This window comes from Andrographis paniculata, unplaced genomic scaffold, assembly GCF_009805555.1.
Source record: "Andrographis paniculata isolate CXL003 unplaced genomic scaffold, ASM980555v1 Contig25END, whole genome shotgun sequence".
In the NCBI taxonomy this organism is placed as follows: Eukaryota; Viridiplantae; Streptophyta; class Magnoliopsida; order Lamiales; family Acanthaceae; genus Andrographis; species Andrographis paniculata.
Genome location: NW_026137546.1, coordinates 71,881 through 88,706, shown reverse-complemented (window position 1 = coordinate 88,706; position 16,826 = coordinate 71,881). Strand labels below are relative to the sequence as shown.

The 16,826-nt window shown below is 43.1% G+C and overlaps 4 protein-coding genes across 7 annotated transcripts; 1 reads left to right on the top strand and 3 right to left on the bottom strand.

Annotated features, from left to right (window-relative positions):
- LOC127245790 (RNA-binding KH domain-containing protein RCF3-like) lies at window positions 1–4,364 on the bottom strand. Its single transcript, XM_051266831.1, has 8 exons — window positions 3,352–4,364; window positions 2,050–2,523; window positions 1,712–1,957; window positions 1,018–1,266; window positions 868–947; window positions 650–752; window positions 410–554; window positions 1–259 (listed from the first exon to the last, which is right to left on the bottom strand). Exons 1-8 carry the CDS (start codon window positions 4,042–4,044, stop codon window positions 234–236), a joined length of 2,016 nt encoding a protein of 671 aa, XP_051122788.1. The 5' UTR covers window positions 4,045–4,364; the 3' UTR covers window positions 1–233.
- A 309-nt stretch (window positions 4,365–4,673) lies between these two features.
- Window positions 4,674–7,372, top strand: LOC127245956 (protein phosphatase 2C 57). 3 transcript variants are annotated; one of them, XM_051267123.1, is made up of 11 exons: window positions 4,688–5,180; window positions 5,333–5,461; window positions 5,589–5,691; window positions 5,797–5,907; window positions 6,046–6,125; window positions 6,200–6,253; window positions 6,339–6,455; window positions 6,567–6,621; window positions 6,737–6,769; window positions 6,871–6,917; window positions 7,063–7,372. In XM_051267123.1, exons 1-11 carry the CDS (start codon window positions 4,855–4,857, stop codon window positions 7,190–7,192), a joined length of 1,185 nt encoding a protein of 394 aa, XP_051123080.1. In that variant the 5' UTR covers window positions 4,688–4,854; the 3' UTR covers window positions 7,193–7,372. The 3 variants fall into 3 exon arrangements, 2 of the variants coding, with proteins under 2 accessions (XP_051123079.1, XP_051123080.1); XM_051267122.1 differs by having other exon boundaries at window positions 4,685–5,180; window positions 5,797–6,125; XR_007837572.1 differs by lacking the exon at window positions 7,063–7,372 and having other exon boundaries at window positions 4,674–5,180; window positions 5,797–6,125; window positions 6,697–6,769; window positions 6,871–6,909.
- A 1,590-nt stretch (window positions 7,373–8,962) lies between these two features.
- Window positions 8,963–12,463, bottom strand: LOC127245920 (glucan endo-1,3-beta-glucosidase). 2 transcript variants are annotated; one of them, XM_051267076.1, is made up of 5 exons: window positions 12,171–12,463; window positions 10,685–12,020; window positions 10,203–10,307; window positions 10,006–10,116; window positions 8,963–9,896 (listed from the first exon to the last, which is right to left on the bottom strand). In XM_051267076.1, exons 1-2 carry the CDS (start codon window positions 12,319–12,321, stop codon window positions 10,927–10,929), a joined length of 1,245 nt encoding a protein of 414 aa, XP_051123033.1. In that variant the 5' UTR covers window positions 12,322–12,463; the 3' UTR covers window positions 8,963–9,896; window positions 10,006–10,116; window positions 10,203–10,307; window positions 10,685–10,926. The 2 variants fall into 2 exon arrangements, with proteins under 2 accessions (XP_051123033.1, XP_051123032.1); XM_051267075.1 differs by having other exon boundaries at window positions 10,006–10,307.
- A 122-nt stretch (window positions 12,464–12,585) lies between these two features.
- Window positions 12,586–14,392, bottom strand: LOC127245921 (thylakoid lumenal 17.4 kDa protein, chloroplastic). Its single transcript, XM_051267077.1, has 4 exons — window positions 14,147–14,392; window positions 13,853–13,986; window positions 13,193–13,439; window positions 12,586–13,084 (listed from the first exon to the last, which is right to left on the bottom strand). The coding sequence occupies exons 1-4, from the start codon at window positions 14,268–14,270 to the stop codon at window positions 12,861–12,863; spliced, it is 729 nt and encodes a 242-aa protein (XP_051123034.1). The 5' UTR covers window positions 14,271–14,392; the 3' UTR covers window positions 12,586–12,860.
- Window positions 14,393–16,826: the final 2,434 nt, after the last annotated feature.

Genomic DNA, 16,826 nt, shown 5'->3' with positions numbered 1-16,826 from the left:
CAAATATGTTAAAAAGTAGGCAATAAATAATAATCCACTGTCAAATACATATTGTATAGTAAAGGTAACTATTTCCATTTCGTAGGGAAACTGAAACATATTCACACATGATATATGTAATGTAATGAAAGTACATTGCAAATGGAGTAAAAAAGTGCTCACTCAGCCAGCCACAGAATGAAGCCTTTCAACTTTCCTCCGTCGTGGTCGAGCTACCCTAATACACATCCTCCTCAGTCCTCCTCCTCCTCCTCCTCGGCTGAGAAAATCATGGCCGTCAGTCAAAGCAAATCATCACCGCCTTGTTATCCTATACTATACTATATGGTGGGAGAGAAAGGGGAGAAACAAGTATAGACAGACAGAGACAAGGATATACTAATAATGAATCATCAGGGACCGGTCTTACCACTCAATATAATCCCTTGAAGCAAACTTTGAGCTCTCTCAGCTTGCTCTGGAGTACCTGATATCTGAATTCTCTTATCTGCTGCCCCCACCTCCCCCTCTGTGCCCTCCTCCTCCACCAATAGTTTCACTGCCGCCCCTGATATCTGCATCGCATTTCCACACAGTAATGGGCTCCTTCCGGAATGAATCAGCTTTAAGTCATATCCCCCATATAAATATTCACACCATTCCCACTTACCTCACTGATCAACGTCAGATTTCTCGATTTTGTTGCCAGCGGAGCTGCATAAGCCGGTATAACAACTTCCAAAGTACTTCTTGCGATTATCGGCATGGAGATTCTTTCAGGATGAGAATGGGGGAGGGCAGAAAAGGTGATGAAATCAGAGCATGATCAATGCCGCTTATACTGAGATTCGCTGCTGCACAATATAAGACAGATAATGAACTGCCTACCTATTCGATGTGCATGGCTGATGATCTGAGCGCGGCTCCTCTTTTCGATTCGCTTGTTCAATGCTTGGCTGCACCACATCCTGAAGTGGAAGTGAAATGTTGGGATAACTAACAAAAAATCTGTGCGAGAAGAGATTCCTTTATACGGACCTTTGTTTTCCCTGTGGGTTTATCAGTTAATGCATTTTGGTGAGCTGAATCAACAGGTTCATTTCCAGCTTGGGATTCAAAATATGAGGCTGAACCGTCTAGCCCGGCCTCTGACTCCATGGCACCATCTGCGGGCCAAGGACAGCATGCCAATGCATCATTTTTGAGAAATTCTCCATACAAGTGACTTCCAATCCTTGAGGTAACTTCCAACAGAGCCTTCCGGGCAGCACTAATTTCCCCAGTAATCTGCACACAGAAAATTGAGGTAACAAATCATAACCATAGCACACAGGGAAGGTGTTCGACAGCAAGTTGTCACCCCACCCCCATGGGAAGAACACTTTATCTGAAAATAACAAGCAAAAGGCACACGAATAGAAGATCAAGAAGCTCACCCAAATTCTTTAAAATGAGATACACCAGTAGTAGCTTCACAAGGTAAAGGTGAAATATAAAGGTTACCACTATGTACTGTGCTAGTGACAAATAATTATGTCAAATGGCCTTCATAATTTATCACAAGTAAACAGAGATTCATGGATTAACTTGCAAGATCAAGATTCCAGAAATATGGCTTCTCTCATACCATTTGAACCAGCTACAAGGACATCTAACAACTTAACATGATTGGTAGTGGAATGAATTTTAAGAAGGTTTATAGCCATTAATCATTTACAAAAATATAACAAACCTGAACAATTTTCTCATCCCCATATACACCCAAAGGAAGTTTTTCTCTTGGCAGGATCTCTACTTTTGCTCCACCTATGTAATCATTATCAGGCGCAGCACCATTCAATCCTATGCATCCAATTTCATCAGATTGCAGAAGCAACCGAGTCGTAATAATATTTTCCTTTTCTGGAACAAGATCAACAATGTGGGACTGTATATGCAATAAAGCTTCTTGAGCAGGAAACAACTCATCATCCATACCCTAGACAAATAAATATATCAGCTTGCAATACTTTAGACTGTAGAGTCTAGACCCTATCAAAATTTCATTGAACAATAAAGTGATACATGTACCTCGTCAGATGATATAATGATTACTAGTTCATCAGATCCTTCAACTGGCTCAACTATGTCAACATTGACACCTATTTTCCTTTGAAGCAAGTCAACAAGCCCGTGCGCCTTGGAGTTGCCAACAACACTATCCATTTTTTCAATTGGGCAAAGTATTCGAAACACAATATCCTCACCACAAAAAGATTGAGCAAGGTCATCAACAGGAGTTTTGGATTCAATGACATATCTAGACGAGCGAGATAAATAGTTACTTCTCTGACTATCAAAAGAAGACCTTGACCTAAAACCAGGTTCTTCCGCTAATGATCTCCTTGCTCTACTCTTCATGTGGAATTCATTGTCAATGGCTTCAAAATGGTCGGGTGAATTTAACTTATTACCGTAAAAGCTTCTATCCCGATGCTGGCTCTCTCTCAACCGTGAAGATATAATTTGTATGGCATTTTTCACGTCATTCAACTTGCCAACCACCTGCAATGAAGAACAACTTATAAAATCACACTGCCAAGCAAGGGCAGAATAACTACACATAGAACAAAACTAACAACGTAGTGAAACAATTAAGTCCGTATCTGTTATTGTTTGAAGTTTGACCTAGCCATGTAATAACTTCAGGCCAACAAAGCTACATAACATTCAGGAGTCCCTTTGTTAATATCCATGTTGTGTGTTTTATCTGGGTGACCGGTTAGGAATCCATCTTAGAAGGGCCAAAGGAGTGATAAAGGAACCAAAATCAGATAGTATGGCATGAACCTTGCACTAGGCAAAGTTACCAAGTCCGAATCATCTGACCGTAACAAGGATATAAAGCCTCAGGCCCTATAAGCACTCAGCACCAAGGCAGAAATGTCTGAATATTACAGGCATTTCAGTAATGTTACATATTAATATAATTCTCAGACATAGGCACTCAAGCTGGCACTTTGTTGTATAAGTACATATAACAATAGTCTTAATGATCATTCTTGACTTTAATATATATCTTAGTGCTTAGACAGCAGACAGACTAACTATACCCTTACCCTACACATGAATCTCAATGAACTGCATCACTGGCTGTTTCACAAGCCAAGGGTGGCTTGTAGTAGTGCTGCATGATTATTCCCAACCATCTAAAAAGCACTATTCAGCTTGCAAATGGGTTTCCGTTCATGATGATCTCAACATGTCAGCAAATCACGAGCTCATGCTTTTAGCATATCTTGGAACCATAAAACTTAAAATTCCGCTATTAGAATCAATGGCAAAGAGATGGGATGACCACTGCGATTTATAGAGGGAAAATGCAACAGAGACCTGAACAACTTCGTCCGATGCAGCAACACAACATGGCAAATTGTGATCTCTGGGTAAAATCCTAATATGAGTCCGAGTTTCACCACGCATTTGCTCAATGATCTTTCCTCCCTTCCCCATCAAGCAACCTACGTGCATCTTTGAAACCACCAGCCTCGTTACCACTCTGTTACCACCACCACCACCTCCTCCTCCCCTCCCCGTTTCAACCTCCCCAAACTCTCCCACCGAATTCTCCGAAATCTTGTCGTGCACCAAACGCAATGCCTCCTGAGCAGGGGAGAAAGTTGGGATCCTTCCCTCAGGATCCCGCCTCCGTTTATCGGTAATCTCGATAATTCTTTCATCGTCCCCGGGAACCAGGTCGTGCACGCCGACCCAAGCCCCGGTGTGGTGCCTAATCGACTTAATAATGCTCCCGCACTTGCCAATCACACCTCCTACCTTAAGATCATGGCACAGAATCCGGTAAACCGTTGTCACAGTCAAGGGGTGTTCCCCCACTTTCGTCCCCCCTCCACCGCATCCTACCGAGGATGGTCGGCGATGGTAACTGGAGGCATAATGGTGCCCTCCGCTTCCGCCCTCGTCGGAGTAGTAGCTGTGGCGGGGTTTGCTCCTCGGCTGATGCCGGGGTTCGGATTCATAGTCCTGGTCGTAATAGTAGTATCTCTTAGTTCCCGACCTCTCCATTTGCAAATTATGTCCGAGATTTCAGTCCAAATCCAGTGTCAAGGAGTAAGTATTCACTATTCACGCATTAGCATTGGATTGCGTCCTAGGGTTTATCGGAGGACAAAATCCTTGGATCCTTCCAAATCCGGAACTATTCTGAAGCCAGCGAGTTGATAGCACACATTCACGGCTCCTCCAGAGTAGCATCCATCGGCTTCGTAGCGAATGTCGATCTACTATCTATCAGGTCCACAGAATTTATTATTATTATTATTATTACTTCCTTATTATTGTATGTGTAGTCTAGTCGGTGATGAGCGAGCCCACCGGAAAAATCAACGAGAGGGAGGGAGGGAGGGAGGTAAGTAGTATTCGTTCGGTTAGATGCTGATGCTGCTTTGAATAGTTAAATCTAATCTCAGCTCCCTCCCAGTCCCACCTCCCGGTGTCCGTCAGTCAGTCAGTCATTACTAGTCCACTCCGCTGTGGCCTTCTGTTCATGACGTCGTTTCGTAATACAATGAGCCGGGCCGTCAACAAAAGCCCAAACTATATTAGGCCCAAATCCATTAATATATTTTGTGGTGGAGGTGAGCTGCGTGGACAAGAGGGAGGATGGATCTGAGCCGTTAATTCAGTTAGAGGTCAGGCTGGCTTGCGTTGCATTGCATCGCAGCGCATAGCATAGCATCGCACTCCTATCATCCTCGAACTATATCTCAAGCTCAACCAATCAAAATATCTTCTTAGAGACTGAGAGCAAGAATTTGCTCGTCAGATTCTTACATACAAATCTCCCTTCCCTTTTGATTTAATCCCCAACCGACAATGGCTCTGTGTAGCCCTCAACTACACAAGTTTTTGCAGGGCAGGATTTGCTGCAATCGCGGCTGTAATAGAACCTCGACTAGGAAGCGCATGAGCAGTAGAGTGAAGGGCGGAGAGGGGCAAATATCTTGCTCTGCCATTGCGATAGATGCGCCGTCTTCCTTGACGAGTGTTTCTGGGATCAGATGGGGCTCGGCTCAGCTTAAGGGAGCCCGCGAAGAGATGGAGGATGACTCTGTGATCATTCAGTCCGATGAGCTTGATGGGTTCTCTTATGCCGCTGTTTTTGATGGCCATGCTGGATTCTCTTCTGTTAAATTCCTCAAGTAAGTTTGCCCCCCCCCCCCCCCCCCCTCCCCCCTAATTCACGATTTCTTCTTACTGAAGCAACGACCGACTATGTGGGCTTGAAACTGAATCGCATTAGCTTTGTGTTACTTTATGTAATGTGGTGAGACAACCTCCTTTTCTGCTGCAGAGAAGAACTGTACAGAGAGTGTGCTGCTGCGTTGAAAGGCGGGCAAGTGTTGGATGGGAAGGAATTCCAAGCAATCAAGAAGGCACTCCGAGAGGCTTTTGAAAGCGCTGATGCAAAACTATTGAAGTGGTAACCAAATTGAGCCCCATAATGCATCGGAAAGAAGCAACCTAAAATGAGCAATCAAGCAGTTACATACATAGTCTCAATGTGATTATGCATGCTTTGTGATTGTATGAAGGCTTTTTTTGTAAAGGCTGGAGGAGAGCGGAGAAGAAGCAGAGTCTGGTTCCACTGCCACAGTCATTTTTGTCCGGAGTGATATGATGATTGTCTCGCATGTTGGCGACTCATGCGTGGTGCGCCTTTAGCCCGGTTTCGTCATTATCGTGTGTGATAGATAGGGAACCATAAACATTTCTCCCCGGTACTTGGGATTTGATTTTTCTGAAACACGAATGCAGGCTCTGTCATGTGCTGGGAAAGCTCAAGTCTTGACTGGTTCTCACAGGCCTTATGGAAACAACAAAGTGGCTCTACAAGAGATCAGGCGAATTTTAGAGGCCGGAGGATGGGTGTGTTGGTCTAAGCGGTCTCCTTTGCTCATCATTCGTTCATGGCAACATTTCAACTGCAGTGCTTCTTTTGTTTCTCTGATCTATTCAGCCCATCTGCCGGGTGTCTGTCTTATAGCTATCAATTCGTGTGTGCAGATTAATAACGGAAGGATTTGTGGAGACATCTCAGTATCCCGTTCTTTTGGTGACATGAGATTCAAGACCAAGAAGAATGAGTGAGCTATTTTGGTTTTTCACAATCGCAACACACCCTTTAGCATGAGTTAGAATTGGTTTGCTTTTATATCAGGATGCTGAAGAAAGGTGTGGAGGAAGGCCGATGGACCGAAAAATTTGCTTCTCGGTGAGTGAGATTGATTGTTTCTCTTCCTCATTTCTCCTGGACTGCTCTTTACATCTCAACCCATGTAATTCTACATACTCAACAGCATTCAACCGAAAGGAGACTGGGTTACGGCATCTCCCGATGTTTTTCAAGTAGCTCTTGGACCGGATGCTGAATTTGTAGTATTAGCATCAGATGGTTTGTGGGATTACATTAACAGGTAAGATATAAACTCATGTTCAACACCAGTGCCTTTCCTGTTATTTTACTCGTGACCTTATCAAGGCATTTCATCTCAATAAACACTCTTACTCTTTTTGGATAACTTCAGTTCGGATGCTGTCATTTTTGTTCGAAATCATCTCCGACAGCATGGAGATGTTCAGGTAAGCAATGAACCACAGCTTAGTTAGTTAGTTAGTTAGTTAGCACCTACAATATAATAACTACAGAAGGTGCAGAAATGACAGAGTGTGTGTGCTTTTGTGTTTCAACTCTCAGATGGCTTCTGAAGCTCTAGCTCAGTTGGCTCTGGTAACGAATCATACCAGCTCACTGAATCCAATCCCCATTTCATTTCTACGTGGAAATAATAATTACTGACTGGCCTGTTTCACGACAAATTTGTGGTGCAGAACCGATATTCACAAGACAACATCAGCATTGTGATAGCCGATCTTGGGTATGTAATATAATATAGAAATGCCAATGCAGCGATCAATTCCTTCCCTCTCTCCCCGTCATTTGATCATAGTATTTCCATTACGAAGCAGCCCTTGCTTCACTTCACTTCACTTGACTTAGTGTTCCACCATTTTCTTGGACAGGCAAACGGATTGGCAAAGTCTCCCGGTGCAACAGCAGCAGCAAAATGTTGTGCTTGAATTGGGCCAGGCCGTCGCAACCCTCAGCTTAGTGTCACTTGGAATTTGGGCATTCACTCTCTTCTCATCATGAAAACGCCACACAGAGACGCTGTACATAGGCACCAAGAACCCACCTGATCCTGATCCCGATCCCCCCTTGTGCTTTATATACTTACTTAAATGAGTTGAGCATATATGCACATAGTTATTATTACATCTCGGAACAATCAAGGAATGCATACGCCCCCCTCCCTCCTCATATTTCAGCTAAGTTGTCACAATTTAAGTTTATGTTTGGACTGATCCACATTTTAAAGCTCAGATTAATAATTGGGTAAGAGTTGGAAATAAGAAAAGACGGATGCACAAGTGATCGCCAAATTAGATTTGGCTTCCGTTTAAACAATTGATGAAGATGCAGATGCAGCTACAGCTAGCACCACACCTTGATCTGTTTGTTTCCCTTTTCGTGGCGATGGATGCACAGTACAGATACAATTAGGGGCTGCAGAAAAGTCATTGCAGTGAGTGGGCGCACAGAACCAAACTGAATTATACACGCACTAAGTAACTTATAAGGATGCGTACGTGTTGAATATATAGTAGTAGTAGTAGTAGTAGTAGTAGTAGTAGTCAGGGGGCTTTGCTGCTGCTGCTGCTGCCACCTCCCTTCTTTCCTCTTGGATCATGCTTGGGGTTAGCGCCTGCATCGTCGTAATCCAACGCTACTGCACTGAATCCCGGCAACTTTCTTGACTTGTGGTGCTGCAGAAAAAAGAAAAAAAAAATTATATTCATTGGGTTATGTAATATTACTAGTACTACTACTAATGGTGTTGCTACTAATTAATGCAGGAGTGACTATATATACATGCAGCAGCAGGGGGGGGGGTGTGTGTGTGTGCGCGCGCGCATTAATATAGTAAAACAAATAATACCTTGTGATTGTGAAGAAGCAAAGGTACGTGAGAGCCATGAATGGTACCTGGAAATTAATGAAGAGGAGAAGTAATAGTACTAGTGATTAAGATGAGGTGGAGAAACTGGAAGGAGCCTGCAAGGCAATTAATTAAGTATGTAAGCTTGTTGAAACGTGTCTCATAACAAAGCTTATAGTAGTATTGTAAGCACCTGCTGCTGCAGATTGGAATGCCAGTATGATGATGCATAGAAGAAGAGAAGATGGTTTTGTGTTTGGCCGTGGAGTCATGGCTGCTGCAAATTGGATTCATAAGCAAGCAGGAGAGGGAGGCTGGAACCTGGAAGAGAAGGCTGGTTGGGTGGTTGGTTATATATCTATATAGCTAATTAGTGCTTGCAGTGGAGCTGGGCAAATGGCATGGCAACGACACGAATGCATCACCAAAATGGAAGTCAACTACTACCACACACACTTTGGTACATCAAATGCATCTATGAATAGTAGTATATGACAAGAAAACAGTAGCAGCACGCACTGCACTAGCATAGATGTATGTATGTATGTATGTATGTATGTATATTCGTGCCGTGTCACCAGCATAGCGTAGATAGAGGTAGCAGGCTTTTAGTATGAAGACCATGCTAGTTACTGTTAGCTACGCACCCATCAGCTCATCGACCAGAAAACAAAACAAAACAAAGAGGGAATGATTGATGGAAGGAAAACGCCAATGCCAATGCCAATGCCAATGCCAAGCAGCATTGCCAGTTCAGCGAATGAATGAATGATTGATTGATTGCATGCATATTAATTTGTGACACTTTTCCTCATACTTGGGCTTTTGCTTCTAGTCAATTTATGCATTTTATCATTTTCATTTCTGGGGCACAGACAGACATATCAATGCATTCATGGATCACATAAGTGGAAGTGGGAGGGGGAGGGGGAAAGGAGGGATTCGGATTGAGACTTGAGAGTCACCACACTGACCACACCACAGGAACAGGAAAGGAATATTAACTTACTGTACATCATATTTGGAAGAGTACTCGGCTACTACTTACTTCACTTGAACACTGCTCTGCTCTGCATCCATATATGTATGTATGTATGTACGTATGCGCATGTATATACAAACATACTAGTATTTTAACTGCGTATGTATGTAAGAGGGCAACGACATAAGCGCAGTGATGAAGGAAGGAAGGAATATCTGTATAATGCTTGTTTGGCTTGGGAACGCACAGCACAGTCTCATTAACTAATTGTAAAGTTCTGTACGGCCTCCGCTCTACTTCTGCACACAATCATTCCAGGTCCTGTCTGTGCCGTGTCGTCGTTTATGCTCAAACCTGGCTGGCTGGCACACACCACACCACTCCACTCCACTCCACCGCTCTCCCCTAAATTAATACTGCTACTACTTCCTTAGCTAGCTTTAGATCTCCACACAGACACAGTTTTAACGAACTAAAACAACAAACAAAGAGCAGCGCAGCATGCTAATAATCATTGGTTCTGATTCTCTGCCACTGAACAACATCAAGTATTCGTTTTTGTCTGCAGGCTGGGCCTGGGTCTACTTTGAGAGATGCAGCAGCAATCACCGCTTCATATTCATTCGCCTGTGGTGCGTACAAGATCGCATTTGCCACTGCCACTCTCATTCTTGCCCACTCTTAAGCCTTCTAAACATCACACCCATTTAATTTACAAAGATAAGGCTGTGCAGTTCAACCGTTGCCTTGAACTTCCCTTGCTTAGAGGTTCCGGATTCCACGCTGGAACATAGATTACAACCACCTTCTGTCACAAGCTCTTTTTTTAATCATCGATTCGTTCTTCACTAATTACATGCACAAAGCAGTTGTTCCTGGGTGTGAAAAAAGTGACTTCACATCAAAATTCAAAAGCTGGTGTCAAAATTTGCAAGCTAAACAAAGCATGTAGGTACAGTACAGTAGTTCAAGGTCCTTCCTTACAATTCATGTCCAGGTTAATCCTCCAAAGAGCTAAAAAACCTAGGCCTGATTGGCACTGCATTCCATTGCATTGCTGCTATTATTATTATTATTATCATCTGTTTTCTTCTTCTGCAAAAAGCAGGTTGGGTTAATATAAAATGCATACAGAACATTCTCAGGTAAAACAAAACTAGTCCTGAACTCGATTGCAGAACCATAGCCTAATCGGGGAACAGCTCCCTGATAATAATGTCACTGTGTGTTTGCATGATTGTATTGCTTCCATGCTTCCAGGAGGAGGAGACTTCTTCCATGCTTGCCTGGAAGGAAGAGTATAAGAACCTAAAGTTGTAAGCTTGTTGGATGCATTACTGTGCCAACGGACAAAGAAAAGGTGCCATCAAAGATGCAAGCATCAAAGTCATGTTCCACTTCAAACTTCCACTCTTCTCAACCTATTCTATCCACATATATATATATTTCCAAATGCTTATGATTATCAGCTACTCGTTATACTTGCAAACATGCACATTCAGATTAAAACAAAATAAAGTGAAACTGTCTAGTTAAGGGACATAAAAGTAGATGAAGTAACATGTAGTCCATTTGTTGGTCTTGAAAACAATTAAATATGTGGATGCTGAGCAAAATAAGTTATAATACTACACAGCACAGGTATTCAGCTAACGAATCATACCTTAACCATTTTTGAGAGGTGATGACCGGGGAGTCGACAAGACCCTTCGGTTATGATGCACGGGGCTTCAACTGCAACCGCAACTTATTTGACACCCTTTGAGCCTCAGGATCAGCAGCTGTTGCAGCACTTCAAATTTCAGTTTGGATTCGGCTATGGCTTTTGTGTTGTTTCTCATTTTCCCCGCGGATCGAAACCATTCTCTTCTCTGGCGTGTCTTGAGTTGGCAAGGCCAAAACATCTCAAGAAAAACACATGAAGAAATTAGTGCGCAACAGAAACACAACGAACAACAAATATACGCTCTGCCGGTGCCCAGTTCTGCTGCCGCTGCTAGATACCATAGGCTTGAGGATGCCCATGGGGTAGACAGGGGTCAAGTTTGGGTGGAACACTCCAAAATTTCGCTCGCACGTAGGGCCAGGCTTGAGATCTTCATTGAATAGAGCAAAAATGTAAGTCTCAAATGTCCTGTTAGGCATGAGGGGCGTCCCGGTGCCTGATGTCACATGCTGAATCAATTTCCTATTGTATTCTGCCGCACTCTCCACGTCGACCCCGACCTGCCCCGCGTCTCCTTTCCAGGGCCATCCCGTTTCGGCGATCATGATGTCCACATCATCGAATCCGAGGCGCTTCATGGCGGAGAAGACGGCATCCAGCTGGGCATCCAGCATGTTGGCATACCTCAGACCGGTGCTCGCATCAAGCACGCCTTCATTAGGCCTGAAGAGCGCATAATCGAGCGTGCCGCTGGAGCAGCCAAAGAAAGGATACGGGTTGATCATGAACGGAGAAGCCGTGGCTCTCAAGAAGCCAAGCAGCGGCTCAAGGACATAGACGTCGTAGCCCTGCCTAAACTTCCCCGCCGAGGGGGGGCTTGAGTTTGACAGTATCCCCAAGGAGTGTGGGGTGGAGATCTTGATCCTGCGGTCCAGCGAGTCGCGGGTCAGGGCGGCGTGGAGGGATTGCATTGCAGGGACGAGGCTCACGATCAGGAGCTTGCTGGCGGTGGAGATGACCTCATTCCCGACGAGGATGCGGATGATGTTGGTTGAATGCAGGTAGGGTAGAACGTTGGCCCCCACCCATCTCCGAGCAAAATCCACGTTGGTCAGGAGCGGGATCTGGTCGTTGGGGATGGTGACCGTGATGGCAATGCCGGTGTGAGCAAACGCTCTCAGCATGTCGGGGTTGGCGTCAAAGAATCTTACGCGGTTGATGAGGGTGGACTGTGTGAGGAAATTGGCAACTCGTGTCGGGGGAGGGAGGTTGTCCGCCACAGTGCCATAGTTCACTCCGATCCATCCTGCCGCACCCACACCCACACCCACACCTGCCACGGAATATAATAAATAACCTGAATGGTTTGGTTTGGATTGGATTGGCAAGCAAGACCAACATAGAGCGAGCGAGCCATGGATGGATATGATATGATATGCATGCAGTTTTACGAGAGGAAAAATTAACAGCATATTTGTTGTACCTTGGGTGAAGATGAGCACTAGCAGACACAATCCCCCGAGGACACTGAAAAATGGAGACGTTTGGAAACATTTCACCATGGCTGCAGCCTGCGGTGAGGTGGTGCTGAGTGGGTATTCGTTGCTTAATGATGAATTTGATTGAGCGAGCATGGCAGAAGGGTAGAGGCGCGTGTGAAAGATACTTTTCTTTGTGCAAAGGATAGGAGGGGGAATGGAGAATGGAGTGCGCGTCTAGCAAAGGAATCAATCTGAGGACTTTCCAAGCAGATTTCTTTTTGCAAAACACAGAAAGAAAGAGCTCTTAGTAGCTCAGATTGAAACATATTGAATGGGGCACCACTCCCCTCCACCATGCATATACAGCTCTCGTGCTTTATTCATATGAATATGACAAAAGTTCAGCCCAGATTCACGTGTATATGAAAGTAATCGCAATAATTGGATCAGAACGCATACTTGTGTGGCATTGACTTGACTGAGCTCAGTGAAATCATCGCAGAGCTCTTCCCCCACAATAGAACAGAGTACAAGGTTTAAATTAACAACAAACTGAAGTAGCACTGACTGACTGACTGACTTCACACAGCCAAGGAACTGGGATCCCCATGACCCCAAGCTTGAAACTGAAACACACAAGTTGATTGCCACTTGCTGGCATGGCATGGCATGGGAGAGCTCCCTCCCCACTACTACCGGCACCCCAAGTTAGCTCTTCCTTCTTCGTTAATAGTGTCGTTCACACACAGCTTCTGCAGATCAATATAGCCTATGATGGTGTCTTCGAAGTTAACATCTTGAAGTTGAGCGCCACTGAAGGTGGATCCCGACAGCACCGTATTCTTAAACACGGCTCCCTGCATATTGGCATTCCCAAAATTCACACGGTCCAAAACTGCATTACTGAAGTCCGTACCTGCACAGCAAGAAAGCTTCCTTCTTTTATCAAATCCCTCTCTCCCTCCCTCTCTCTCTCTCTCACATATAAATAGATTGTTATCATCATCATTATGATTATCATTACCCTTAAAACTGGCTCCAACTGCATATGCCTTGGACATCACCACTTCAGACATGTCTGCGCCATCAAACTTAGCATCCGACATGAGGGCTGCGGCCAAAGACTTCCCCTTAAGATTAGATTTGTCATTGGTGTAATCGCAAAGTCGGAGATCAAGCGGTACGTCATACACCCCGTTTGCTTGCCCAATGGTGTTGCCAACAAAGGCACGCTCGCATCTATTAGGATCTTTTGACAATGGTGGCAGCCTCTACAATACACAAGTATTCAAAAAAAAAAAAAACACACTGACGAACAATCGCTCCGCTATGTACGACTGAAACATGAAACTAGACTGCAACAAACATGGTTCAAATCACTCACTCAATCACAATTGCAAGTAAGGATTTGGTCAAACATGTTAGCTGTGCAATTATTTGTGACGAAAAGGATTAACCAGCCAAGGGCACTTGAATAAAACCTACAGCTGACTAGTGACAATACAAGTTAAAAAGAAATTAAAGCATGAAAGAGAGTCAGCTTGCATTCTAGGCCAGGAGGGAGGGGAGAGGGATAAACGTGGCAGAAAAAACAATGTCAAACTCAAGAAATTGAACTGAGCTCAGTAGAATACGAATTTTACAAAAATAATGAATTAAGTTGATAGAGTAATCAAATCTCGACCTGGTTTGCAGCAATCACAGGGGAAACAGCAGTGACGGCCCAAACAGCAAGAATTCCACAGGCTACACTCCCGAGTTCCTTGAAGAAGACATTGGGCAAACTTTGAGCAGATTTGGGACCATGGTTCACACCACCTATATATATATGTGTGTGTGTGTGTGGAGATACAGATTTACATTTTCGAGATGGTGGTTGCTCATAAAAAGAAAAAAAGAAAAAAAAGAAAGAAAAGAAATTGATGGAGATCCTGCCTGCCTGGCATGGAGTAAAACAAAGAGCTAGCTAGAAACTCACAAGAGCATCTGATTAAGCCAAAGTGATAGTGACTAAGAGTGGATGCAGCAGAATGGTTGAGCCTGGGTGTAAAAGCGGCGGGAGAGGAAGTCCAGTGTTGGAGAGGGACGGAAAGGGTCGCCATTTTGTTTCTGGAGCACAGCTCTTCTTCTTCAGAGCCAATCGCCCTCCTTGCCGTTGGAGTTGCAGGAGTGTGACCAGTGGTTGCTTTTGCTTATCCATCTCTCTCTCCCCCCTCACGTGGCAGGCATCAAATTCTCTTGTTCCAATATTTCTCTCTTCCCCTGTTCCATCAAATAAATTTATGACAGGTAGACTTAATGTAAAAAATAAAAAGTATTAACATAATTTAAATTTATATTATCAAGTGTACACGAATATCATCTTACTTAATACATATAATATAATATATATAGGTACACATTCTATTTACGCACTCACGCACACATATATATATTTACTTATATATATATTATATACAATATATAATATAATACAAAATATAAAATAATAGTTAGCTGGATAATTAATTAATATTTCTATTGGTTGTCTCTGTAATAATATTACAATACGATTATATATTTTATTTTCGCAATGTAATACTTTATATTTTATCTGTTTATTATGTCAAATCTTGCTAAACAGGAATTTCCCATTCTTCTCATTTCTTGCCAAAATTACATGGCATGAGCTCGCGATGTTAAAATGCATCTGGCATCAATGGGCTTGGAAAATACCATTGCCGGGATAAAAACTCCCCGAGCCAAGATCGTGCAAACGTCATGATATGAGGCACTGAAAATACTATATATCACACTGGAATCCTCACTTGAATTGTGGGAGAGATTGAAAGAAAGATATGATCATTTGAGACTGACATGGTTGCCTAGGGCACGAAGCGAATGGCAAAGCCTACGGCTTCGGAACTTTAAAACAATGTAAGAATATAATTATGCCATGTTTAAAGTAACATCACAGCTACGCCATTGTGGCGAAAATATATATAAATCTGATATGATGGAGAAACTTTCTCCACTTTTCATGTCTCTAACATGGTTTTGCAGCAGCAGTATCGCGAAAGAGGCTTCCATAAATATTCTGAGTTGATCACCTGGCTTTTGCTGGCCGAACAAAATAACAAATTGCTATTGAAAATCACGAATCTCAGCCGATAGGTGCAAATCCATTTCCAGAGGCAAATGCAATACAACTGGCAAATCAGGTGCGTGGCCGTGGGCAGGTCAGAAATCAAAGAATTGATTGCGATCGAAATCAGAATCGCGGACGGGGCCGGGCAAACCCATACAGTCACAATAATTATCAAAATAGGCCCCGATATGTGCAAAATCGGCGTTACAATGACAGAAGGCCGTACAAACCTCAACAGAGGTTCAACACCGGGAGAAACAGAAAAAATGACGAGGAATGCACCCGGTGTGGAATCAAAGGTCATTGGGCCCATGTTTTTCGCACAACCAATCACTTGACTGAACTGTATCCGGCCTTCAAAGAAAGGCAGGGAAGAGTTGCTGCCGAAACAAACCACGCTGCCCACGATGACACATTTGACGATGTGATGAATGAGAATATCACGCACCTGGATGCCGATGATCTGCTTGACATAGCTAATGATGTTAAATGATAAAATATTATTGTATTTTTTTGTTATTTTGACCCCCTTTTTGTATTACCCTTATAATATAAGTCTATTTTAATTATGTTACTAATACATGTCTTTTATTATTTTTACCTTCTTGCAAAGATATGGATGCCAAATATTTTGGAGCCGATGACAACATCTGTCTTATCGACAGTGGTGTATCGAAAATGATTGAAGACTCGCAGCATTCTGAAAACCAAATGTTATTTCTCCCACCTGAATATGGGAAAGACCACTATTGTTACTATCAGTGGTGCATAAAAAATGATTGAAGGCTCAGGAAAAGCTATTGTATATCTCCCAAAAGGGACAAAAATGGCAATTGAAAATGCTTTATTCTTGAGCAAAGTTCAAAGGAATTTGCTGAGCTTCAGTGATATTCGAAAAAATGGGTATCATATTAAAACATTGAATGAGGCAGAAAATGAGTATCTTCTGATAACTCAGATTGTGAATGACAAAAGAATTGTGAAAGAAAAATTTTCATCATTTTCTTTCGGCTTATATTACTAAAATATCAGTGCCATTGAATTATATCACCTAGTAGACCAAATGACTACTAGCGAATTTAAAACTTGGCACGATTGACTTGGGCATCCTGGCAATGTAATGCTGAGGCGAATTGTTGAAAATTCAAATGGCCACTCATTGCAAAAGAAGAATATTTTGAGTCCGAATGAATTTGCTTGTGCTGCCTGTTCCCTAGGGAAGTTAATAATCAGGCCATCTCCAACAAAGGTTGGATATGAATCCCCAGATTTTCTGGAAAGAATTCAGGGTGATATTTTTGGACCAATAGATCCACCGCGTGGACCCTTCAAGTACTTTATGGTACTAATTGACGCGTCAACGAGATGGTCACACGTATGTCTGTTATCTACTCGCAATCTAGCTTTCGCTAGACTACTTGCACAAAAAATTAAATTGCGAGCACAATTTCCAAATCACCCGATAAAGAAAATATGTCTAGATAATATTGGAGAGTATTCATCACATACATTTGATAATTACTGCATGTCA